The following is a 24572-nucleotide window of genomic DNA, read 5'->3' as shown; positions in this document are numbered from 1 at the left end:
GGGGGAAAGGATTCAGTGGAGGGTTGCAGTGTCTATTCACCAAAGCCCCCACTGAAGACTCCTCTCTTGTCGGGGGCTGACCCCTCACTGTCTCTGAGTGACCTCCATCCACTCTCCAGCCTGGCACAGGCCGAGGCAGGGGAGGAGCTCAGACGGCGGTCCGACAGAGATGAAGAACATCTGGAGTTGGGAGCCACACATCTGGTCGCGGAGCTAGCCTGCGCCGCTTCACCAGCCGCCCCCCCTTCCCCGCCCCGCGCCCCAGTCACTTCCTGTCCAGGAGCAGTAGTCAGTGTTGTTTTAACCCCCTCCGGGATCGTACTAGGGCTCCGCGGAGTGGGGCGGGTTCCGAGGAGGGGGTAGGTGATGGGGGACGAAGACCGGGTACCCACGTCCCCAATAAAGCCGCGTCCCAGGCCCAGCGAGCAGTGGTTCTTCAGCGCGTGCCGAGAATTGGGCGGCGGGAGGGGTCCGGAGCGCGGGAGAGGTCCGGAGGGCGGGCTGGAGGCCTCCCTCCCCACACCCCCACCCCGCTCCCGCCCAGGCCCGGGGCACTCCCGCGTCCCCTCCCCCGCGCCCAGCGCCGGTCCTACCGAAACTCGGCGGGCTCGTAGTGTCGAGACGCCCCCCGCGGGGGCCCCGGGCCGAGAGGGAGGGCCCCGGAGGTCCGGGAAGAGGGGGAAAGGGAGAAATTCGAGAAACAAGCCTCTCGGGGAGAACCAGACAAACCGGGTCCGGGTATGGAGGGCGCAGTCGCCAGGGCGGGGCGGGGTCTGGGGCCCCGGGAATTGGGGGCGGGCTCTCGGGCCGGAGAGGGCGCTCCGCCTCGGCAGCTCCGGACTCGTGGGGGGGGGGGGGGGTGCGGGTAGGGAGCCCTGAGGCCCGTGCGCTTCGGCCCCCCGGGGCTCCTCGTGACGCGGCACCCCGACGGGAGTCCAGCCGGCTAGGCGGGAGCTCCGCCCTCGGCCCCGCCCAGCCCCGAGCCCCAAATTGCGGTGGGGTCCTGGGGAGGTGGGGTAAGGCCCGGCGTGCAGGGAGAAGTTGGGAGCGTGGCACTGGCAGGCGGGGAGCGAAGCGCCTAGGCGCGGGAAGGCCGGGAACAGCCACAGGTCGCGAAGCCATGGGGTGGGCAGCCCGAGCGCCGACTGGGGGCGGCCCCGCGCGGCCCGGCCCCGCCCCTCCCGGTCGGTGCCCGCCCCCCTGCGCGCCCCGCCCCCTCCTTCCCCGCAGCCCCCACCCCCCGCCCCGGCTCCTCAACACAAACTTTCCGTCCCGCTCGCTCCCTCCTCCGCGCCCGGCGCCTCCCGCTCCGGCCCGGCTCATTCCGCACATTCCGGCCAGCCCCCTCCCCAAGACCCCCCTTCCCCGGCCCCCCTCTCAGCTTTTTCGGGCCCGGCGGAGCGGCCCGGCCGGAGCGCCCCCCCGAGCTCGGACCAGGTAAGCCGGGAGGACGCCGGGAAGAGGCCGTACTGGGAGAGGTGGTTTGGTTGGCTGGTTCTGGATTGGGGGGGCACTCGCGGGGGGCTAGATCCCCGAGCTATTGTCCAGCTTGAGCCTGAGCCCCGGATCTGGGTGCCGGGAAGTTTAGAGGGAAGGGGGGGAAAAGCTCTCCGGGAAGCCCCGCCCACCCCTCCCACCCCTACCCCCCTCCCCCCGCGACCCGGACGAGTTGGTTGGGGGAGGTCGGGGAACCGGGAGATTGTCTCCGGTGCCTTCGTCTGTCCCACCGTCCGAGTATGGGGTGCCGAGGCAGGGGTCTTGGGGGCGCACGGTTCGGGGGCCCTGCCACTGGGGAGCTCGTACCCAGGACTCCCAGTCCCGGGCCCCGCCGCCCTTTGGACTCCCGGCTCGCGCTCTCTCCGAGCCCGCCCGGCTCCAGCTCCACGCAGGCCTCGGGCCCGGCCTCCCGGCGTCCAGGCCGGCTCCTGCGCGCGGTGCCTGTGGCTGCGCTGGATTGTGGAGGGTGACTGGGAGCAGAGCTGCGCGCCCTGGGCGTGTGCCCCCTGAGAGGCAGGGGCTTAAGCTCCGTCCAGTTCTGCCCCAGTGGGTGGGGGTTCGGAGTTCCAGACCAGGGCTCTAAGAGCCTGGCTCCAAAGGGGGCTGGTTTTGGGGCCTTATTTTCGCTACACTTCCTCAGAGCCTTGTTTAGACTTTAGAGGGTTTGAAGGAGGTTTGTTCTCCCCCCTCCCTCCCTCCCCACCACCATTGTCTGTCATGCCCTTTACTCCTGCCTGGGGAGGAAAGGTCAGGAGTGCCTGTCTGCATTTGGTTTTCAGCTAGCCAGGCCCCGGGAAAGTGTCATTGAGACCCCACTCTGTCACCTTTTTGGGAGAGAGGCCCTGATCCAGGGCTCAGAGATTCTTTCTGGACAAGAGAGAATGAGGCCTTGAGGGAGGGCTTCTCAGGGGGCACCTCCCTCTGTGCTTTCTCTCTCTCCAGGTAGAGGCAGAACCAGGTCAGGCCTGGACTTGTAGTCCAGGAAAGCAGGGGATGGGGGTAGGGACTGGACACAGCTCTAGGGGCTGGTGCCCATGGCGGCTCTGTGTATCCCATCTCTTGTGGCTGGTTCTGTGTAAACATGTTCCACCCCAGTGCAGGGGGCGAGGACACCTTGGTTAGCATGATTGGGGACAGCCTGGGACAAGGAGAATATCCAAAGACCCCAAAAGTTGGAGATGTGGGAGAATTATGTTCTCCTCCCTTCCAGATTCTTGTAGCTCCTTTTCCAAGAACTGCCCCCCCCACCCCCCACCAGGAGGGTGTCACTTCAGGACATGGTTCTATGGTCTTCTGGATCCCTGCTCGCCCTGTGGGTAGGGGATGGACAGATGTATCTTCTAGGAATAGGCTGTCAGGTGAGGGTGACTTCAGGGGCCCTGATGCCCCCTCTTCAGGGAGAGGTTAAGAACCAATTGGATTCTCAACCTCATGAGCCTTTCTCCCACCCCCCTAAGGGAGGGAACAATAATTAATGCTAATTAGCATATTTGGACTGGGGAATGGCTCAGTGGGATGGTCAATGATTGGCAGGACAGAGCTGTGTGTGTGTGTGTGTGTGTGTGTGTGTGTGTGTGTGTGTGTGTCTGCATCCTGGTCTGTGCTCCCACCCTCACCCTCAGGTTTGTAGACCCTGTGCATTCTGCCAGTTGAGGAAATATTAAAACGAGAAGGGGATATCTCAAAGAGAAGGTCAAGGAACTAGAGATCTGGTCCCAGCCGGGCTTTTAACCACCTGTGTCATCTGGGCCCTCAGTTTCCCTGCTCAGAATAAATGACTTCTCAGGTCCCTTATCTTTGAGCGCCTTCCAGAGTCCCAGCCTCCTAGTCAGCTGGCCTGCCTTCTCCTTCCATTATGGAACGTGAACCTGGTGAGGTCTGGAGAGGTGAGTGGGTGATCCAGTGGCCTAAGGAAGAAGGTGAGGACAAACCAGGGGGTGACTGAGGAGTATGTAAACCAGGGGAGTACGGCTGAAAGGGTTGCAGGCAGCAGACAGCAAGGGACAGGGAAGCCAGGCAGAGCTGAGGAAACTTGTCCTCTGAAGTGGCCCTGGGGTCTGGCAAGGCTGGCCAGGGTGAATTGTGTTGAGAGGTCACTTGGATGGCCTGCCCCTCAGCCAGATTCCTGGACCCCACTAGGGGCTCGGGGCAGAAGCTGGAAGGGAACAGAAGCTACCAGTACCCCCTACCTCCTCACTTACGAAGGGATGAGGAGCTGAAGAGTCCACCCACAGTGAGGAGAGGGGAAGGGATCTGGGGTGCCAGACCCCAAGGAGCCAGGGAGCCATGAGGGCTATTAATGCTGCAGCTTAAGAGCTGTGGAGGAAGCTAGGAGGTCACAGCCTCTTCTTCCCACGTGGGGGCTGCAGAAGCTGTGGGGTTGGAGGGGTGGTCTTGAGGAACCAGGTCTCCATGGGCCTGTGGGGCAGCCCTGGGGCCATGGCGGGAACTTCTGTGGTCAGAGGTCAGCAGATCACATTCAGGCCTGTCCTCAAGGCCTTGCCCTGGCCTCACCTCTCTCCTGGGGTTGTGCCAGCCTAGGCTTGTCTGCAGGAGGTGTGCTGCCCCTCAGAGGAGGACCCGAGAGGGGAAAGGACTTCTTTGCCTGTCCTCTAAGGGTCCCGCAGAAGGCCGGAGGCCAGAGAATCCTGTCAGGCCACGGGTCTCCCTAAAGCCTCAGCCCTTGAGGTTTCCTAGAGTGCTGATTGTTTCCTGTGCTCCCTGCCAGTCCCAAAAGGACAGGAAGTGATAGAGGGAAATGAGAGTGCAGCCATGTGTGACGCTGGACGTGTGTGAGAGAGAGGCTGAGTGGGACATTCTGTGTGGGTGACGCTGCGTGTGCGGGGGGTGTGCGCGTGACAGAACCGGCTAAAACCAGCTTGCGTGACTGCATGTGAGGCTGCACTTGTATGCGAGGGAAGCCTTATGTGACATTGCCCGTGACTTTGTAACACTCGTGTGAGTGACCGACACCGTGTGTATGTGGGAGCCACCATGAACGACGGGCTCAGCGTGTGTGTGAAAGAAAGCCATGCACGCGGTCTCTGTGTGTGAGTGGCCATCATGGGGGACGTGTTTTATGGAAGACCCAACCATGTGAGCCTCTGTCTGACACCGGATGGGATCCTGATGCTCGGAATACATGAGGGACGCTGCGATCGTTTGATGCCGTGTGTGTGTGTGTGTGTGTGTGTGTGTGTGCGATAAGCAGAATGAGCCACCTGCGTGATGTGTGATGCAGTGGTGTGACTACGTGTGTGTGGGTGTGAACAGCATAGGAAGGAGCCTCAGGTGTGTAGGAACTCTGATAGGCTGTGTGTGCCGCTCTTCGTGACACATGACGAAAAGTAGGACAGGACGTGGTGTGTGTGAGGAGAAGCCATCCTGACACGGTGCTGAGCGGCCGTCGTGATAAGGGGGTGGGAAAGAGGCGTGTAGGTGAACCAGAGCTCCAGACCCTGCCCGGGCAGCGCCGCATGGCACGGGAAGCGCGGGGCGTGACTGAGGCGGCCTCTGTGGCCGGGCACTATCTGAGGTTGCTTGGGACCATAGAACAGTGTGGGTGACAACTGTCAGGGCTGTGCCAGGCACACCCCGGGTACCGTGTGTGATGAACTTGAGGGCCTGGGACCCTGATTCGTGGGGCGTCCGCATGGAGGAGCGTGAAAAAGATAACCGTCCGAAACAAAGAAGGAAAGTTCGTAAATGCCGCCGAATGGGGCACTTAAAAATGGCTAAAACGGTAAATGTGATGTTATGTATGGGTTACCACAGTAGAAAGTTTAAAAAGAAACAAAGGCTAGAGACGCAGGTAACAGTGACTGTGCGGGACAGTGGCTGGCGGGGGGGGGGGGGGGGGGGGGGTTTGGACAAGTATGCACGTGAGAGAGGAGGACCAAGAGGAAGCCTGTGTGCGTTTATAGAGGACACTGTGACTCTCATAGTGGGGGGATTGACCGAGGGACTGGTGGCAGCTCACCACGTGCGTGACGTCACGTGACACAGGGTACCAGGGGCCTGGGTGCAGGCAGGCTGAGGCGGGCCGTGGGCATGTGAATGAACTGGGAAACCCACTTGCCCAAGCTACCCATTGGCTGCCTCCCTGCCCCTACCCACCAGCTGGATTCCTGGTCTTCGCTGCAGTGGGACAAGATGAGGAGACAGGGATGCCTGGCTGGCTCAGTCAGTGGGAGCATGTGACTCTCGATCTCGGGGGTCATGGGTTTGAGTCCCACGTTGGGCATCGAGATTACTTAGTTAAAAAAAAAAAAAAGATGAGACAGGACAGAGTCCCAGAGTAGGGGTGAAGGGAGGTCTGGTCACTGGGCCCCTTCTCTCTGCAGAGGTTTGAGGTCGCTGAGACTCTACCTCCCACTCCCCTACACGGGTTGGGGGGGGGGGGCGCAGCGCTGGGACAGTGAGGATCAGCTTTGGGGAAGGAAGCCTGGGGGGCTGCTTGCCCCCTCTGTACCCCAGGAAGCCTGTGCCCTGCGTAGTGGGGGTGGGTGTAGAGAGTCTTGATTCCCAAATTGGAAGCACATTAATAAGCCGGAGAGAGGGGAGGAGACCTCCCCACCTCCCTCCTAGGGCTCTGCAAATTGCTTCCTCCTGTAAAAATCTGTACCCTACTCCAGGGAGGAGGGTACTCCCTCCCCAGCCTGGCAGGGTGTGGCCACTTGGCCGGGTCCCTCAGGGGTCCTTGTGCTGGAGGTGGGGGAGGCAGACACCATCCCCCTCCTGCCCCCTCTGCAGTCCCAACCGGAGCATGGCTACTTCTAGGGTGGGAGCTTCTGGCAGCTGGAGAACAGCTGGCCTCCCTGTGGGGGCGGGTGAGAAGGAAGCAGGGAAAGGCAGAGGGGGTGGGGAGGTTCCCTTAGCCCTCATCAACTGCCCTCCCATCCTCAACCCCCTGGCGGGTCAGCCCAGCCCAGGGTTGGGGGTGGGAGATTGGGGGTGCAACTGTTGATTTCACTAAAATCCCTCTGCCTTTTGACCAATGTTCTCTGCCTTTTGACCAATGTTCTCACTCCGAGTGAGAGCACGGGGAGGCCCTGTGGTCCCTGCAGAAGTGGACAGCGGCTGGCCCCTAATCCAGGAGGGTCACTGGGCTAGTTCGTCCTCCCAGTGGGGCTGGTATGGAAGGGAGGGGGCAGGGGGATGTGGGGACAACACCCACCTGCCTCGACTGGCCTTGTCTGAATCCCCAGTCAGGGCAGTCTGGGGGAGCTCTCTCCTCTCCTCGCTTGAAAGGGAGGTGTGGGCTGGGTGGTTTGGAGGCTGCGGGCCCCGTGGGGGTGGGGGCCTAGGGCCCGTGCGTGTGGCTGCCCAGCTCTGGCCTCCCATCACTGGAGCTGTCCAGCCAGTTATTCCAGCAATCTGGCCCCAGGGTGGGGAGTGGGCAGCAGGGTGCCCCTTATCTCCCCCAGGGCCCCAAAGCCTGCTCACCCAGCCTCCTAGCTCCTAGCTCCCAGCTCCCATCCCTGCCACCACCAGAGGCACCTCTGACCTCTGAAGGCTGAGGGCCCTGAGACAGTGGAAGCAGGAATGGCTGGTCAGACCGGGGGTAAAGGCAGTGGGCCACAGCCTGCAGTAGTAAAGGGCCACTGCAGAGGGAGATAGGAGGTGGTCTCTAAGAGGGACGGAGCAGATGGGACAGGACTGGGATGCCCTGGCCCTGGCCCTGTTGTGGCTTCCCTGCCACTCCTTCCTTCTAGGTCTGTCCTGAACTCTGGGTCTTTCTGTTGCCAGCTCCTCCCCTCCCTCCCTGCCCGACTGTTTCTGAGTTTATTGATATTTCCCTTCCCTGCCTCTCTCACCCCCGCCCCCCCCCCCCCCCCCCCCCCAGCTGTGTGCCTCTGTCTCTCCGGATCTTGGTCTCTATCTGTCTGGGTCTCTTGGTCACTGTCTCTGGGTCCAGCTCTGTCTCTCTCTGGATCTCTCCTTCTCTGGGTCTCACTCCAAGGTTTTGTGGGGGTTTTGTCTCTTATTCTCTGGGACTCTCCTGTCTCCCTTGTCTGTCTTTCTTGTCTGTCTGTCTTGTCTATCTGTCTCTGTCTACTTTACCCCACCCCCTTGCCCCTCACTCAGGTCTTCCTCCCTGTCTCCCACCCCTCTTGGTGGCCCAGTCCAGCAGGCAGACGCCCTGGACGGCTGGGTGAGCACCGACAAGCAGCTGGGGGCTGCCATCCCTCCCCACCCCACTCTGCACAGCGGGGAGGAGACCCTGCCCCCGGCTGCCTCTCACCCCAGGGCACCCCTCTCCGTTCCTCCCTCCACCGTGCCTGAGCCCCACACGTGTCCAGCTTGCAGCCGTCTGAAGAGCCCGCGGCCCCAGAGCTGGGTCCCCAGTGGTGTGAGGGTCCGAGGTTCGGTCCTCAACCCACAGCAATAACTCTGGGAAGACCAGAGCAGCTGGCCTAGACTCCTGAGCGCTGCCCTAGGACAGAGACCCCAGCTCAGCCCCCTGCCTGGCGCAGCTGCCTGCTCGCTGACGCCCACGGGTGTGCCTCAGCCTGGGGGGTACGGACATTCTCATTTGGATGTCAGTCCAGGCACCCACACAGCATACCTGTGCGTGGCTGTGTGGGGCAGGGGTCACCTGTGGGCCCCTGTGTTGGCGCCTGTGCCCACAGGAGTGTTCCTAGAAAGTGAGCCTTGCCGGTGCCTATGAGCCAGCGGAAGGGACGGTGGTCCCACTGTCTCCTTGACTCGTCCTTGCAGCCGCCCCCTGGGCTCCCCTCCCCCTCACCAGCTGCCAGCGGTCCCAGCCAGGGGCCGCCGCCCCGCCCCCCCAGTCTGTCCCAGCTCCCAAGCACTGCTGTGTTCGCCATATTTGGCCACAGTGCTCCTGCGGGGGGCGGGGCGGGGCTGACATCACCCCGAGAAGGGGGGGGGCCGCCGCCTGGAAGAGGGGAGGCGGGCAGAGACTTGGGGGAGGCAGGAAAATTGCTGTAAAAAGTCTGGGGCTGCCAGGGCCCCCCATGCGCTGGGCCCCTGCTGCTCCGAGGGAGGCCTCAGGAAAGGATTTGGGGGGAAATGCGTTGAGGACTCTGTTGGGAGGGGTCTTAGCCCACTGTAGCCCCTCTTCTGCCTCCCCTCATAGCCTGTGGCAGTGTCGGATCTGGGAGGAGGCCCTGCATCTCAACTACCTCAATATGGGAGTCACTGGGTCTCCAGTCTTGAGTCTCTGCCCTCTCACATTTTTATTCCAAGAACGTGGCCTCAGGAGTTAAGGAAGGGATGGGGATATAACTTCCGGTGGGGAGAGACAGGCTGGGAGTAGAGGAGTTGGCCGTCTCACTGGTCAGGAGCATGGCTTCCTCTCTCCCTGGCCACCCCTCTGGTGTGGGAGAGCTGTTCCTCCTGGTCTTGGAGGCCTCACAGAAAGGGCTTCAGGAATATGGGTGTCCTTGAAGTTGCCCCAGCTACTTGGGCTGGGGGGAGGCCCCTGGTCTGGACCCCACTGGGTGGGCTCAGAGCAGTTGCCATGATAGCTGGGCTTCCTTTCTGGCTCAAGGTGGTGAGGCTTCTCAGCTTCATCCCCTTGGTTAAGGGACTGAAGCCAGATTGCGTACGCTCAGAGCCCAGCTCCAGCACTTACTAGCTGTGTGTCTGACAAGTTGCTTAACCTCTCTGTTCTTTGGTTTCCTCATCTGTAAAGTGGGACTAGTAATAGTCTCTACCCCATGGGTTATTTTGAGGATTGAATGAATCAATGCGTGTAAAATCCCAGAACGGTGCCTGCCATATAACAGGTGCTCTCATTAGTAGTCTTTTTTTTTAATATTAATGTTTATTATTTAAAAAAAATTTTTTTTAGCGTTTATTTTTGTGTGTGTGAGAGAGAGAGACAGAGCACAAGCAGGGAAGCGGTAGAGAGAGAGGGAGACACAGAATCCGAAGCAGGCTCCAGGATCCGAGCTGTCAGCACAAAGCCCAACATGGGACTCGAACCCACGAACCGTGAGATCATGACCTGAGCTGAAGTCAGACGCTTAACTGATGGAGCCCCCCAGGCGCCCCTCATTAGTAATCTTAAGTCTATATCCTTCTGACGTTCAGGCCTCCTAGGCCCTCCCCATCCTTTGCCACTAGCCACACTCTTCAAGCCTCCCTAAACAGGTGGCCCCGCAGAGAGGACCCTCTACCCATTTGGCAGGACCTGGAATTCTTGTCTGAGGGGAAAGAATTATCTTCCTTGGCTGCAGAGGGGTCTCCATATCTCTTTCCTACCCTACCCACCCCCCGCTTTCCCTGCAGGCCAGAGCAAAGTCCTTGGATGTAGCCCTCTTGGGCTCCAAGGCTCCCAGGACCCTGATAATGCATTGGCCATGCAGAGTCTGAGGCTGAAGGGGGTTGGGGGTGAGCCTTGGAGCTGTGTGTGTTGGGGGCACTGCCGGGTGCGGTCTAAGTTAATAACCCAGTCTGGCGTGTGCAGGGAACTCAGAGTTTACAGAGCCCTGGCCCATCTGCAATGTGGGCCAGGGCAGGGGCAGGCGTGTGGGTGGTTTATGGGCTGCTGTGGGGCCGGGAGGTGCAGGAACAGGAAGTGGGACGGAGGAGCCAGTGGGGTTGAGCAAGGCTGTTGGCCAGGCACCTTCTCAGCTGCTCCCTTGCCAACCAGCATCCCTCCCTCCTCGCAATTCCTGGGACAGTCCCAGCCCCCATGTTTAGGTTCCTTGTGAGTTATCTTTTAGGGAAGTCACGACCACACCCTTCCTGGATCAGGGACCCTCCCCATCCCGCATAATGGGTCTTCAGCAGGGTTGCACTGGGGCAGGGGGAGATTGAGGAGGTGGGGGGGAGGGGGGGGTCCCTGGCTGGGGATGCCCAAGACCCGAGGAGGAGCAGGCAGAGTCAGAGCCGAGCAGCCCCTCTGAGAGCTGCAGACACACCGGGCCCCACTCCTGTTTCTCCTCTCCACTTGTCACGATGCCTTTGGCAGCCGCATAACCTTGGGAGCCTCAGTCTCTCATCTGAATAATGGGCACCAGTCCTTGCCCTCCCTGCCTTAGCTTTGAGGATTAAATGAATATGAATGTGCTTCTTCCCCACAAAAGTGCCGTGTAGATATAGGCATTATTATTGTTGTTATCGATCACCACCAAGATTATGTCTCGCGTGTTTTATGAGTCAGGCATTGGGGGTTGGTACTTTGTCATGATCTCATTTCCCTTACAACCTCAAGGAGACCTTTTCCTTGTCTTATAGGACCGAAAGCTCAGAGAGGTGATGTAGCTCGGTCAAGGTCACACAGCGCTGAACAGGCATAACCTCTGGTTACCTCCACCCTGCCCTGGAGCACCTGCCCCTGGGGTGGGAGATTGCTGGGATCTGGGAGAAGCCTGGCCCTAACTCCTCTGTGTCTGCCCCACAGGCTCCGGCTGCCCAGCGGGCTCAGGCCCAGAGCCCAGAGCAACCAGCACAATAGCGTCCAACAGCTGGAATGCCAGCAGCAGCCCCGGGGAGGCCCGGGAGGATGGGCCCGAGGGCCTGGACAAGGGGCTGGACAACGACGCGGAGGGTGTGTGGAGCCCCGACATCGAGCAGAGCTTCCAGGAGGCCCTGGCCATCTACCCGCCCTGCGGCCGCCGCAAGATCATCCTGTCAGACGAGGGCAAGATGTACGGTGCGTGCGGGGAGGCACGGGGACACTGGACAGGACCGGAGAGGTGGCCTGGTCCTCCCTGGCACCTCCCCCTGCTCTCTGCCCCCTCACCCAACCGGTTTGGCGAAGTCCTGTGAGGCCGCCAGCCTGCCACGGGCGAGTCTGGGCGTGTAAGCCTGTGTGTCTGGATCCTCCTCATAAACAAGCCAGGCTCGCCCCCTCCACCAGAGTGAGGCCCACACCTTGACACCCCCGGCGGCTCCTCCTCTCCTCCCCCTGCTGGCCTACAGGTTTCAGGGTGACTCAGTGGACACAGGAAACTGGGTCAGTCCAGTGTGCTCCAGGCTAGGCCTGGGACAAGGTCTTTCCCCACAGAGGGTGGGGAAGCCCCAGGGTAAGACCTGGGGTGTCCTACTGGCGAGTTCCCTCCAGTTCCTGGGTGTGGGATGGGGGCGCTGCGCGCTGGTGGGAGGCCACACGGCGACAGGGGCCTGGGTTAGGAAGAGGGCTGGAGAGACCAGGAGACGCCTTCATTCCTCAGACCACCTCCCAAGTGTCTCCTGCTCTCCTGGCCTGCTCTCTGCCACCTTGCCCATCCCTTGCCTCCAGAAGGGAGTGTCCCCCTCTTGTCCAGCCCTGAGAGGGCTCTCCCAGAGCTGCATTTTTGGGATAACTCAACCCTTCTGGGCCTGGCTCCTTGCCGACTCCCTCCAACCCTCCCTGACGGCCTATGGCTGACTGAGGCAAGCCCTCAGCCCATCCCCTCCCAGCGTCCATGACCGTGACGGGGGCCAGGAAGGAGACAGCTGGGCCAAGTGGTAAGGACTGCAGTGTCCCTTGTCCCCACCCTCTGTGCCATGCTCGCCCTAGCCCCAGAGCCCACTCGTGGGCAGGCAGATGTTCCAGAGCGCTTCCATAGGGCGGGGGCTGCCTGTCCCTACTGCTACCTCCCAGATGGCTGGGGCAGCCCCACAGGGTATTTTTAGACAGGGCGGAGGGAGTGGGGTGGAGAGGGGCAGGCAGGAAGGGAGGGGCAGTGGGGCTGGTTCTGTCATGGAAGAGGAATTTGGAGAATGTGGCCCTTCTGGGGAGGTGATGGGGTTGGGGGCCAGGGAGCCTGGATTTGGGGGATAAAAGGTATTGGCTAAGCATTTGCCGGCATCTCAACAAGTCAGGAGAGACACTGGTAAGCCGTGTCATGGCGGTGACAGGCTCGAGGACACAGTGATGTGCTCAGTGCCATCTTGACACAGGCTGTCAGGGTAGAAGGTGTGGTGGAGACCATCGGGTCCTTCCTGCCTCTTTCACCAGAGAAGGAGAGGGACTTGTCCAGGGTCTCTCCTCATGGCAAGGACAGCTAGGACAGGAGCCCATCCAGAACTCCATCAGACACCCTTGGGGACGTGTGCCACCTGCGGCAGGCCTCACTCACACGTGAACACTGGTGACAGGCACCGGGAGGAAGGAAGGGCTGCTGGGGCTAGGAGTGAGCAGCCCAGCTGTCCTGCCGCACTTTGGCCGCACCTGCCCCTGTCTGTCTGCAGGGAAACCTGTCAGGCGGCCTGACATTGCCCCACCTTCCTCCTCCCACTCTGTTGCCCCCTACTCACTCCCCCAGGGCAGTGCGGGAGCATCTGGGACTCCCCCTACCCTCCGTCTGCCCCGCTCGTGCCTTTGGGGGGCGGCTGGAGTGAAGAGGGTCGGGGGAGGGAACAGAAGAGCAGCGTTGGGGGAGAGGCCGGTGGGTTTCCCAGCTTGGGGCGGGGAAGGGCGGGTCTTGGCCTCTCTTCATTCTTCTCTCGCCCCAATCCAGGTCGAAATGAGTTGATTGCGCGCTACATCAAACTGAGGACGGGGAAGACGCGGACGAGAAAACAGGTAGGGAGACACAGGTGCTGCATCCCCGCCGCCCACACACCCTCCCCAGGCCGCTCTTGCCGCTGTCGTAGAGAAAGGGGCACTGTCCTCTCTGACCGGCCACCACCACCCCAACCTGAGTGACCTCCGAGAAGCCCCGTGGGGCAGCCTCAGCGGCGCGTGGTCACCGCCCTGAGTGGCCCACTGACCAGCCAGCGAGACAGACGGTTGCAGTGACAGGAGTGCGGAGCAGGGCGGCACGGCCAACTAAAGAGTGTGGGCGGGTGGACAGGGTCTGACCTGGACCGGGCAGGGGAAGGGAGGAGGGGGGCCGCCGAGGCTTTCTGGAGGAGGTATCGCCCAAGATGCATTTTTAAGTAGGAACTTAGGATTTAGGCAGGCAGAAGAAGTGGAAAGGATTCTGCTAGGCTGAGGAAGTTGGATAGACGTATAATAATTGGGAACCCATACAGGGCTTACTCTATATTAATGTATTTATTCCTCACAGTAACCTTATGAGGTGGGTATAGTAATTACCTCCATTTTACAGATGAGAAAACTGAGGCGTGGGGAAGATAAGTAACTTCCTCAAGGTCACGTGGCTGGTAGGGGGTGGACCCCGGACTGAACCCACCGGGCAGGAAAGAGCCACCAGTCAGCAGCGCGGTGGGTGGGGAGAGGGGCGGGAAGAACCGAGGATGGTGGCTAGAGGCCTGAGGGACAGGTTTCCCCTCCGGGCAGCTGGGTCCACGGAAGGGAATAGAACAGGGAGTGGCAGGTGGCAGCTGTCGAGGAATGTTGGCCCTGGAGCAGCTGGGGCAGTGGATCAGGGAGGGCCAGGCAGAGGCAGGGACCTAGATCCACAGCGATGGTGGCCTGGGTAGTGGCAATGGTGAGGGTAGTGGTGGCAGCATGGAGAGATGATCGGGTGGCTCCCCGGGCCAGGGAGGGCAGCTGTGTGCTGACGGGAGCCCTGAAAGGGAGCTGGTTGGGGTGGGTTCCGTGTGGGGTGCCTGGGAGAGAGGCAGGCTGGGCGCACAGACGGGAGGACCGGAAGCCGCCTCTGACCCTCAGCTCTTCTAACCTCCCTGTCTGGTGGGGTTTGGACCTTGCACCCACCTCCCCGGATCCCCATGTGCATATGACAGAGCTGACCTGTCCCATCCTGTTGTCTCAAAGGAAGGTTTTGAGTCCACCCCCTCAGTGTGGGAGCAGGAACCTCCCTCGTTTATTCAGGCATTTATTATTTTTTTTAAAATTGTTTTTAATGTTTATTTTTTAGAGAGAGAGACAGAGTGTGAGTGAGGGAGGGGCAGAGAGAGAGAAGGAGACAATCTGAAGCAGGGTCCAGGCTCTGAGCTGTCAGCACAGAGCCTGATGTGGGGCTCGAACTCGCAAACCGTGAAATCATGACCTGGGCGGAAGTCAGACACTTAACCGACTGAGCCATCTGACACTTAAACACCCCTGTTCAGGCCTTTATTAACCACTTTCCCTGGGCCAGTTCATACTGCACCGCATTTACTCATTTAGCGAATCAGTGAGCTACTACTTACTATATTCTAGGCATGAGGGATACGGCAGGGAACCAGGCAGACAAGGGCCCTGTTCCCAGGGGCCTGGGACTGACTGTCAGAGGTGCTGACTAATCATGCCCCCAAGTTCAGATACCCTCGCCGCTACCTGCAGGGAAGGGGTACTGTGCCTCTCAGGCTCTTCCTCTGCCATTAAATTAGCTATTATGTGAAGACACTTAGAACAGAGTGGGCACTGTAGAAGAATTTGCCGCTGCTAATGCTGTTATTATTCTGTCTTTATAAGCAGAAAGCCAGGGCTCCTGAATGGCTCAGTTGGAGGAGCATGTCACTCTTTTTTTTTTTTTTTTTTTTTTTTTTCATTTATTTTTGAGAGAGAGAGCACAAGCGGAGGAAGGGCAGAGAGAGGGGGACAGAGTATCCAAAGTGGGACTCGAGCCCACAAACCGTGAGATCATGACCTGAACAGAAGTCGGATGCTCAACCAACTGAGCACCCCCCCCCCCCCCCCCGTGCCCCTAAGAACTTGTGACCCTTGATCTCAGGGTTGTGACTTTAAGTCCCATGTTGGGTGTAGAGCTAACTTAATTTTTTAAAAAAAGACTAAACAGAAAGCCATTGCAGACACAGGAGAAGGGCACGGTCTCCTGCTTCACCGAAAGAAATGTTTATAGGAACGTGTTTGTCAGAGTGGGAAGGGGTCAAGGGACCTTTAGGCTCAGTCCCTTTGACCTGAGGTGTAGGGAGGGTAGTAGAGCCTTTTGATTCAGAGGAACATTGTACCTGCTCCTGGCCAGGTATCCCAGGAAGGCTGGCTGTATGATGATGTGTTACAGGCCAGCTGGTGGCAAGCTCAGAATTTAAAAATTTGGTCATTTTGCAAGGGTAGCGTTCCTCTAACCTGATTCTTTCCTAGAACTCTGATGTCTAATATCTCTGTAAAAGAGGACCCATCTCTTATGAGTTTGAGCCCCACGTTGGGTGTGGAGATTACTTAAGAAAATAAAATTTAGGTTGCCTGGGTGGCCCAGTCAGTTGAGCGTCTGACCCTTGATTTTGGCTGCGATCATGAGCTCATGGTGTGTGGATTGGAGCTCCACATCAGGCTGTACGCTGAGCCAGCTTGGAATTTTCTCTCTCCCTCTCTCTCTGCCCCTTCCCTGCTCGTGCTTGCGTGCTCTCAATCTCTCTCAAAATAAATAAATGGACAAGAAACTAACAAAATAAAATAAAATAAAATCTTAAAAAAATAGATGTATGGATGGATAGATAGATAAGACAGACAGACCCATCCTATGGTTGTGAGGACTAAGCGTGTCTTTATGTGTCGCAAAGAGCAACCAGATGACAGGCAGGGGTTTTCTTTGGTTGTTTTTATTTTACTTTTGGTTTAAAAATGTGGTTTTAGGGTTTTTACAGGCACGTACAGCAATTAATAGCAAGTACAATGCCTCCACATTGAAAAAAACAGCTAAGCATTATATTAGGATTAAGTTCCATGTGACTTCCAGCTGTCACCGAGTTGAGCATTCGGCGGTGGTCCTCTGTGCTAAGGGTCCAGAGAATCCTGGCAGCACAGCTTGGTGGCAAGTGGGCTCTGGACTCAGGCCACCTCGGTTCAAATCCCAGCTCTAGCCCCCAGCTGTGTGACCTTGGGTAAGCTGCTTCACCTCTCTGTGCTTTGGTTTCATCATCTGTAACTCGAGGGATGATGTGAGTACTGACTTGTCTGTGTCGCTATGAAGGTCAGATGAGGGAAGTGTGAAATGCTGACGGCAGTAATAGCTGTGCCCACGAAGCATCACGTATTGTCATGATATGGGGCGATCAGTAATCTCACCGGACGCGTGTCTGATTGCTGTGCACGGTGAGGCAGCACGAGGAACACCCAGCCTGGACCCTAACCCAGTAGCAGAGGGCTGCCCAGCATCACTTATACAGTAACTTGCAGTATATGATTAAAAAGAAAAAGAAACAGTTTCTTTGTGGGGATGAAAACAACTTGCAAAGAAAGCCCACAGCCATTGCTGATAATGCCCGTGTGAAGCATCCTGGAAGGATCCATGTGTCCCCTTGTGTTTCGTGGGAAAACAGTGACCTTTAGGTTCTCTCAGGCTTAGGGTTAGACCCTTGTAATACGCTGGAGAAGAAATGCTATTAAGGGCACCTACTGTGTGTGTGTGTGTGTGTGTGTATAGATATATATATGGCCATATATTTGTCCAAGGGGAAGGAAGGTATGTTGGGGGAGGAAGCTGATGAGCAAAGCAGGAGCAGGGCCAGGCCTGGTTTTATAGGCTGGCAAGCTGTTGGGGTTGACATAGGATGTAGGCGGTGGTACAGGGGGAGATCTTTCATAGAGGATATGGCCTCAATATATAATCTGATGGCCCGCAGGAGCATTATGGCCATTGGTGATGACAATCAGAAAAAAGTCTCAGGGTACCTGGCTGGCTCAGTCAGTAGAGCATGTGACCTCATCACGGGGTCACGAGTTCAAGCCCCACATTGGGTGCAGAGATTACTTAAATACATACATATGTACATACATACATAAATCTGTTTTAAAAAGAGAAAGGGGCACCTGGGTGGCTCAGTCGGTTAAACATCCGACTTTGGCTTAGGTCATGATCTCACATTTCTTGAGTTCAAGTCCCATATCGATAGGGCTCTGTGCTGACAGCGTGGAGCAGCTTTGGATCCTCTGTCTCCCTCTCTCTGTCCCTCCTGCTCTCTCTCTCTCTCTCAAAAATAAATCAACATTTAAAAAAAAGAGAGAGAGAGAAACTGTCTCCTCTGAAGACATCAGAGAGAAAAAGTCATCCTGTTTTGGAAAAATAAAAAGATACCCTTCTGGGTTAGAGGCAGCCCTACTCCAGGGCACATAACTTGAGCAGCAGACCTTGGGCTGGATTTTAGTCCTTGCTGATTGATTGATTGATTGATTGATTGAAAATGTTTTTTATGTGGGGTTTTTTTTTTTTGTTTTGTTTTGTTTTTTTTGAGGGAGAGACAGAGCATGAGCAGGGGAGGGGCAGAGAGAGAGGGAGACACAGCATCAGAATCAGAAGCAGGCTCCAGGCTCCAAGCTGTCAGCACAGATCTTGCCTGACGCAGGGCTTGAACCTATGAACATTGAGACCATGACCTGAGCCAAAGTCGGACGTTTAACTGACTGAGCCATTCAGGTGCCCCGAGTCCTTGCTGACTTAGGTTCTCTCGTGCAGTGATCAACCTATACAACTGTACATGGTGGTCCTGGAGGCTACCATAGGCTCTTGATCAAAACAGGGCCAAGAAGAGAGCAAAGAACTGGCAGGGCTCAGGGCCCCATAGTTTCCCCCACTTCCATTTGGCCCCAGAGACGAGGGCTGGGGTGCTCCTTGCCCATGGCCGCCCCATGCCGTGCCTCCTCACTCTCTGTGTTTTCCTCTCTGACGGGGCGCGGGGCGGCCCCTAGGTGTCCAGCCACATACAGGTTCTAGCTCGGAAGAAGGTGCGGGAGTACCAGGTTGGCATCAAGGTATGTTGGGCGCCTGACTAGGGCCTCCAGTCCCTCCTCGGCACCTCCACCGCTATCTCCGCGCAGCTCAGGCCTCTGCCTCGGCGGGCTCTCTGGCCCCACTGTGCCTCCTTTCTGGCTGAAGCTCCGTTCTTGCCTCTTCTTCTGCCCCTTCTGCTCTTTTTCTCTCTTTCTTTCTCTTTCTACAGGTCTCTAGCCACTTGCAGGTTCTAGCCAGGCGGAAATCTCGAGAGATTCAGTCCAAGCTGAAGGTAGGGGGTCCCCACCTTTTGGCCCGGCCCTGCTGTTTTCTGAGACCAGCCCAGGGCAGACAGGTGGCTGAAGAGTATGGAGGGGTGGAGGGTGTCTCAGAAACACAAACAGCAGCATGAAGTCTAAAGGCCACTTCAGGCTACAGAGGGCCACAGCCTCTGGAAACTAGGCAGAAGCCCAGGGGGACCGCCAGCCCTACAGTGAGGGAGAGGAAGACCATCTGGGGGCCACTGCGGCTCACCTCTCTTCTTCGTTTTCCTTTTTCTCCTTCCTCCTAATTGCTGCTTGTTAATTGCATGGGGCCTTTGGTGGGCAGGGGGGAGACACGGGGGCATCGGCTGGCAGAGCTGTTGTGGTGGGCATGGCTGTTCCTTGCATTGGACGCTCAATCCTGATGCTCAATCCTGACTGCCTTACGGCTGAGGATCCCAGAGCATAGTGCTCAGGGCCCCCGTAGGCTGTGCCTTCCCCTTACTTCATAGCTGCCCAGCAGACTAAGCCTGCCGCTCTCGGCCCCATGCCTGTATCACAGCTCCAGAGGACCTGGGCAGCCCCCCAGGGCACCAGCTTGGTCCACCATCTAGGTCTCCAGCATGCCCTCCCTCATTCTGCTCTTTCCAGGGCACGCCCACTGGCAAGCTCTCGCTCTGGGTAGCAGTGGGGTGGGGTGAGGGTCCACAGCGGCCTCTGAGCTCCGTTGGGTTCCTCAGACCCGAGAGCCAGGTGGCCGTTGAGCGGAGGAGGGTGAGAAGACAGGTCCCCACCCTACATGGCCCTCATGTGTGCCTCTTCTAATCCACCTCCCTCTCCTTCACAGGCCATGAACCTGGTAAGTAGCCTGCCCCTCCCCAGGGTGGGAGATGGGGGGAGAGCACCTAATACAGGATCTTCAAATCGTGAATTGTGAAATCCATTGAATAGGTTGCGACCAGCATGCTTTGAAAATGAACACTGACAGTGGTTCTCAAACTTGAGCCTGCATCAGAATCGCCTGGAGGGCTGGTCGAAGACAGATTTCTGGACTTCACCCTCAGGGTTTCTGATTCAGTGGGTCTGGGCTGAGGCCTGAGAATTTGCATTTCTAACAAGCTGCCAGGTGATCCTGGTGCTGTTGGTTCATGGACCACACTTTGAGAACCGCTGATGAAACAGAATAGAAAATATGAGTGAATGACACACAGCATAAGGGGAAGCGTTTGGGTATATACTGGGTTACAGAATAAAGTAAAATTATTTCTCACCAAGGATTGTGCTCAGAGGGGTGATGGACACTTAGGAGACCGGCCCAGGTGGGGGCTGGGACTCCCCTGAGCCCGCATAGCAGAGCCCTGAGAGCCTGGGAGGGGCCCTGAGGCAAACCCCAACCCTGTCTCTGGCCTGGCCTCACACTGCCTCTCCCCTCCCCAGGACCAGGTCTCCAAGGACAAAGCCCTCCAGAGCATGGCATCCATGTCATCTGCCCAGATTGTCTCCGCCAGCGTCCTACAGAACAAGTTCAGCCCACCCTCCCCTCTGCCCCAGGCCGTCTTCTCCACTTCCTCACGGGTACAGGGGGCCTGGGAGGTGGGGCTGAGGTGAGGGAGTGCCTTCAGGGCTGGGCTGCGGTGGGGGTCGTGGATGCTGAGGGGCCGCTGGGCTTTGTCCCATCTCTGCAGTTCTGGAGCAGCCCCCCTCTCCTGGGACAGCAGCCTGGACCCTCTCAGGAGTGAGTATTGTGGCACATCCTTCCCACACCCTCGTCCCTGACAGTCATCTTCCCCTTTGATCAGGGTTCCAGCAACAGCTGGGCAAAGTTTTAATGCGAAAACAGAGGATGGAGAGCACCAGCAAGAGAGCAGTGCATCTGTCTATTCATTCATGTGTGTGTTCACTCATCAACCCACGCACCCACTTGTCGCCTGTCCTTCAGCTCCTTCTCATTCAGTTGCTCTCCCAGTCGGTCCCCTAGTCAGCACGTCAGGTAGTCGAGTGAAATCGGTTCCCTCAATTCTAAGAGGACTTTCATCCTCAGACACACCCTCAGTTTAATGAGCAGCTCGGGGTGGGGTCAAAAGGCTACATTAAATGTGCACATCAGTTGTGAGACACAGCAGGATTTCACAAATGCTAAAATGCGGAGAAGACAAAAAGCTGGTGAGTTAGCTTGTCAGCATGCATTTCTGGGCCTTTGCAGAAAGGCTGGGTGGCTCCCTATTGAGACCAGATGAGACTCCAAGTGACTGGACCAGGTGGAAGGTGGGCTTAGGGGTGACCCTCTAACCAGGCTGTGCTCCTCCTGTCTGCAGCATCAAGCCCTTTGCACAACCAGCCTACCCCATCCAGCCGCCCCTGCCGCCAACGCTCAGCAGTAAGTTCCCCACACAACATTGCCACCGACTCCCCTCTGCCCCTCCCCATCTGCTGAGAAGAGCGGGGTGGGGGGGGTGGGGGGGGCAGCAAGGCTGTGCCTGTGTTTACGCTGGGAGGGAGAAGTGGGTGGTGTCTATAGGGGATTGGTACAGGAATAGGCCCCTCACCTTTTATAGTGTTGCTTCCAGAACTCTGCTACTAACTAGTACACACCAACAAAAATACAACATTTATATATGTGTGTGTGTGTGTGTGTGTGTGTGTATATATATATATATATATATAAAATTCTCACGTGGAAACACACCAACATCTTAACAGAATTTCACTCTCTCTAGGTGTTGGGATCCTGGGTAATTTTTACTCTCCCTATTTTAAAAATTTTTTATTCATTTAAGTAATCTCTACATCCAATGTGGGGCTCGAACCCATGACTCCGAGATCAAGAGTCATACGCTCTTCTGACTGAGTCAGCCAGGCACCCCTATTTTTCCCTTTTTACTTGCCTGCATTTTCTGTTTGAATACATGTTAATAGTGATATAAAAATTCCACTGCTATGTACTACTGGGGCCACTGCAAACAGTTGTGCAGGTTGTACACTGTGCAAGAAGCCGTGGAAAGGGAGTCAAAATCCAACCCGTGTTCCTACCCAAAAGGGGTGCCATTTTCTAGTTTGCACAATGCTCTGCGCAGCTGGAGGCGGCTCTATGTGTAACCACGCACACACAGCCATGCAGATGAGGGTCCATCTCGCCCTCCCAGGTTACGAGCCCCTGACCCCGCTCCCCCCAGCTGCTGCCTCTGTGCCCGTGTGGCAGGACCGCACCATCGCTTCCTCCCGGCTGCGGCTCCTCGAGTATTCTGCCTTCATGGAGGTGCAGCGAGACCCCGACACGGTAATGTGGCTGAGGGTGGGGGTGGGGGTGAGGGTTTGTGCAATCATGGAGAGACCCTGGCATGGCGGTCCAGGGCCACGGCTCAGGGTCCTGGGGTGGGGAAGCCACAGGGCGGCCCTTCCCCTGCAGCTCTCAGGCCTGCACACTTGAGTGCTCTCCTGACCCAGTACTGGGCCCTCCCCACAGTACAGCAAACACCTATTTGTGCACATCGGCCAGACGAACCCTGCCTTTTCGGACCCGCCTCTGGAGGCCGTCGACGTGCGTCAGATCTATGACAAGTTCCCAGAGAAAAAAGGGGGACTGAAGGAACTCTATGAGAAGGGGCCCCCTAATGCCTTCTTCCTTGTCAAGTTCTGGGTGAGCCGCCCTCTCTGCTCCCACCAACCCCTGCCCCCCAGATGTGCAGCGTACCTGAGTCCCCCTGCTGACCCCTGACCCTGCCCTCTCTCCCTGTGGCCTGTGGGCAGAGTGCTGGGGACGGGTCCTTGGGTGAAACACTGGTGTGGCAGGCCCAGAAGCCTCCCTCTGGCCTCCGCCCTCCTGACACCACACTCGCTTCCCCCCATCTAGGCCGACCTCAACAGCACCATCCAGGAGGGCCCAGGAGCCTTCTACGGGGTCAGCTCCCAGTATAGCTCGGCCGATAGCATGACCATCAGCGTCTCCACCAAGGTGTGCTCCTTTGGCAAGCAAGTGGTGGAGAAGGTGGAGGTGAGTGGGGGCCCAGGGTGGCACGGTGGGGCCGGGAGCAGGCACGCTGGGTGACGCCCTCCTCGTGGCCTTCCGCAGACGGAGTATGCCAGGCTGGAGAACGGGCGCTTCGTGTACCGCATCCACCGCTCCCCCATGTGCGAGTACATGATCAATTTCATCCACAAGCTGAAGCACCTGCCGGAGAAGTACATGATGAACAGCGTCCTGGAGAACTTCACCATCCTGCAGGTGTGGGGGGTGGGGGGGCAGCCGGGGAATGGGGGGCACAGGGGCCTCAAAGTGGGGGTGGCCAGACCCATCGCTCAGGTGAGGAGACTGCTATCCAGAAACGAGAAGGGTCTTCTCGGCCCCTACACCTGTGGCTCTGTGCCGCCTGACCCCTTGAATCCTCCTGCCTGGCCCCCAGGTGGTCACGAGCCGGGACTCCCAGGAGACCCTGCTTGTCATTGCTTTCGTCTTCGAAGTCTCCACCAGCGAGCACGGGGCCCAGCACCATGTCTACAAACTCGTCAAAGACTAGGCTACCCTCTGCCCCCACCACCAGGATCCAGGACGAGCGTCTGTTCCACACACCTGCCTGGCCCCCCCTGGAAGTCTGGGATTGAGGACTCACCCGCCTGCCAGGCCTCAGGCCCAGGACCCAGGAGGCCTCCCCACCTACCCCCAGCACACACACTCCCTGCCACTGTTCTGCGCTTTAATTGTGGGAGAAGAGAGGAGGGCTCAGTGGTGGGGCTGCCCGCCCTAGATGCTGAACCATCGCCCAGCTCTGCCCAGCCTCCAGTGAATGGGAGGACCCCTTTGGGCTCAGGCACGTGTGGCTGGCAGGGGAGGGTGGAACGGAGACCGAGGGAGTCAGAGTACAGAGGCCCCAGGAAGGAGAGTGTCGAGTTGGAGTTAGGTTGAGAAGAGAGAGGGGCCCACACTTTCTTGCACCTGCTATGTGCCGGGCCCGGTGCTAGGTCCTATGTGTACCCAGTGCCGTTCTCAGACTGCGTGAGGCGAGCACGGGTCGTGGGTCTTGGCGTCTCATGATGTGCTGAGACTTGAAGTTGAGCGACCCTTGCAGGGTGGGGCAGAGTTGGAATTCTCATCCAGGGCTGCCTGTCCCCAGAGCCCAGGTTTACACTACCTCCCTGGAGGGGATGGGAAAGAGGGTCTGTACTAGGGGCTGGGGCCATCCACGTTGGGAGCCTCCTCCCAGGGGAGCAGCTGCTTCTGACCAGGCAGGAAGAGAGGAGCAGCAGGTACTTGGCACCTGTTAGGTGCCCTCTGTCAGCCCCTGTGCTGACCTCCTCCAACCCGCCCTGGCCCAGATCCAGTGCCTGAGCCCGTCAGCAGCTTCCTGATGGGAGAAGGCCCCCAGGGGCAGACTCCAAAATAGCTTGGAGCGTCCTGTAGAAAGATGGAGCCCCAGCCTCAGGGCAGACCAGTGTTCCAGGGACAAGGGGTAGCAGAAAGGCTTTGCTATTTTTTAATGCCCAAGACTTGGGTTTGGTCAACCCTTGGTGGGCGCCACTCCCTTATGTTTTTCTCCATCTCAGTCTCCCAGGACTGGGACAGCAGCTTCCCAGAATCAGTTCTGGGACTGAAGGTTAACCCTTCCCCTGCTGGCCCTTCCCAACACCCAGGCCCCTCTGCCAGCTTGGCCTGTCTACCAGCCGCCTCTGGGCATTCACGAGTTTCATATGAAGTACTGTGCCCCTTCCCTTCCTTACACCACCCGCCCCTGAGCTTCCTGAAGGTCCTCACAATTTGCATATCGCTCAGGCCACTTCCAAACCCAACCTAGGTTTTATAATGTATATTATATTTTTTGTGTATTTTTTAAATCCAGCTGTGATGGGTTATATCATAAACGTGGCGTGGGGCTGGGGCAGGGGCCCTCAAGGCCCAGCTCCTGCTCAAAAAAAAAAAAAAAAAAAAAAATTAAAGTTATTTGTTTGTGGGTTAGTTGTGTGACCAGTGTATGCCAGACTTCTCTGGGTTGGATTAGCTTCCAATGGGTGCTTCTGCTAGGTTAGCTCCTGTTGGGTCCTCCCACCCTACTCCATCTCTGCTGGAGGGCCCCCAAGCCATACTTGCACTCAAGGTCCCATGAAAGTTTTGCAGACTCCCTTCCTCCCACCCACTCCTGCCATGAGTGGAGTGCTGAAATGTGCCCAGTGCTGGCCTAGTTTCTACTGCTGCATGGTCTCTTTGAAGTGACCTGCCCAAGGTCACACAACTACTGAGGCCCCCTGCTAAATCCCCAGTCTTCGTGGTGGCTACTGCTGGTTCTCTATCCTGCCCTCACTTTACACGAGAAGAACCTCAAGGGGGAAGAGTGCTTTCCCA

At 57.9% G+C, this 24572-nt stretch overlaps 1 protein-coding gene across 1 annotated transcript; it reads left to right on the top strand.

Annotated features, from left to right (window-relative positions):
- Nucleotides 1-366: 366 nt before the first annotated feature.
- On the top strand, nt 367-24188 carry TEAD3 (TEA domain transcription factor 3). The gene is made up of 14 exons (XM_047860353.1): nt 367-487; nt 834-1016; nt 10874-11125; nt 12918-12982; nt 17957-18019; nt 19089-19100; nt 19679-19816; nt 19927-19976; nt 20557-20618; nt 21385-21518; nt 21705-21878; nt 22092-22232; nt 22311-22463; nt 22642-24188. Exons 1-14 carry the CDS (start codon nt 367-369, stop codon nt 22753-22755), a joined length of 1662 nt encoding a protein of 553 aa, XP_047716309.1. The 3' UTR covers nt 22756-24188.
- The last annotated feature ends 384 nt before the right edge of the window (nt 24189-24572 follow it).

This window comes from Prionailurus viverrinus, chromosome B2, assembly GCF_022837055.1.
Source record: "Prionailurus viverrinus isolate Anna chromosome B2, UM_Priviv_1.0, whole genome shotgun sequence".
Taxonomy (NCBI): domain Eukaryota; kingdom Metazoa; phylum Chordata; class Mammalia; order Carnivora; family Felidae; genus Prionailurus; species Prionailurus viverrinus.
This window is presented reverse-complemented; position numbering and strand designations above follow the sequence as displayed.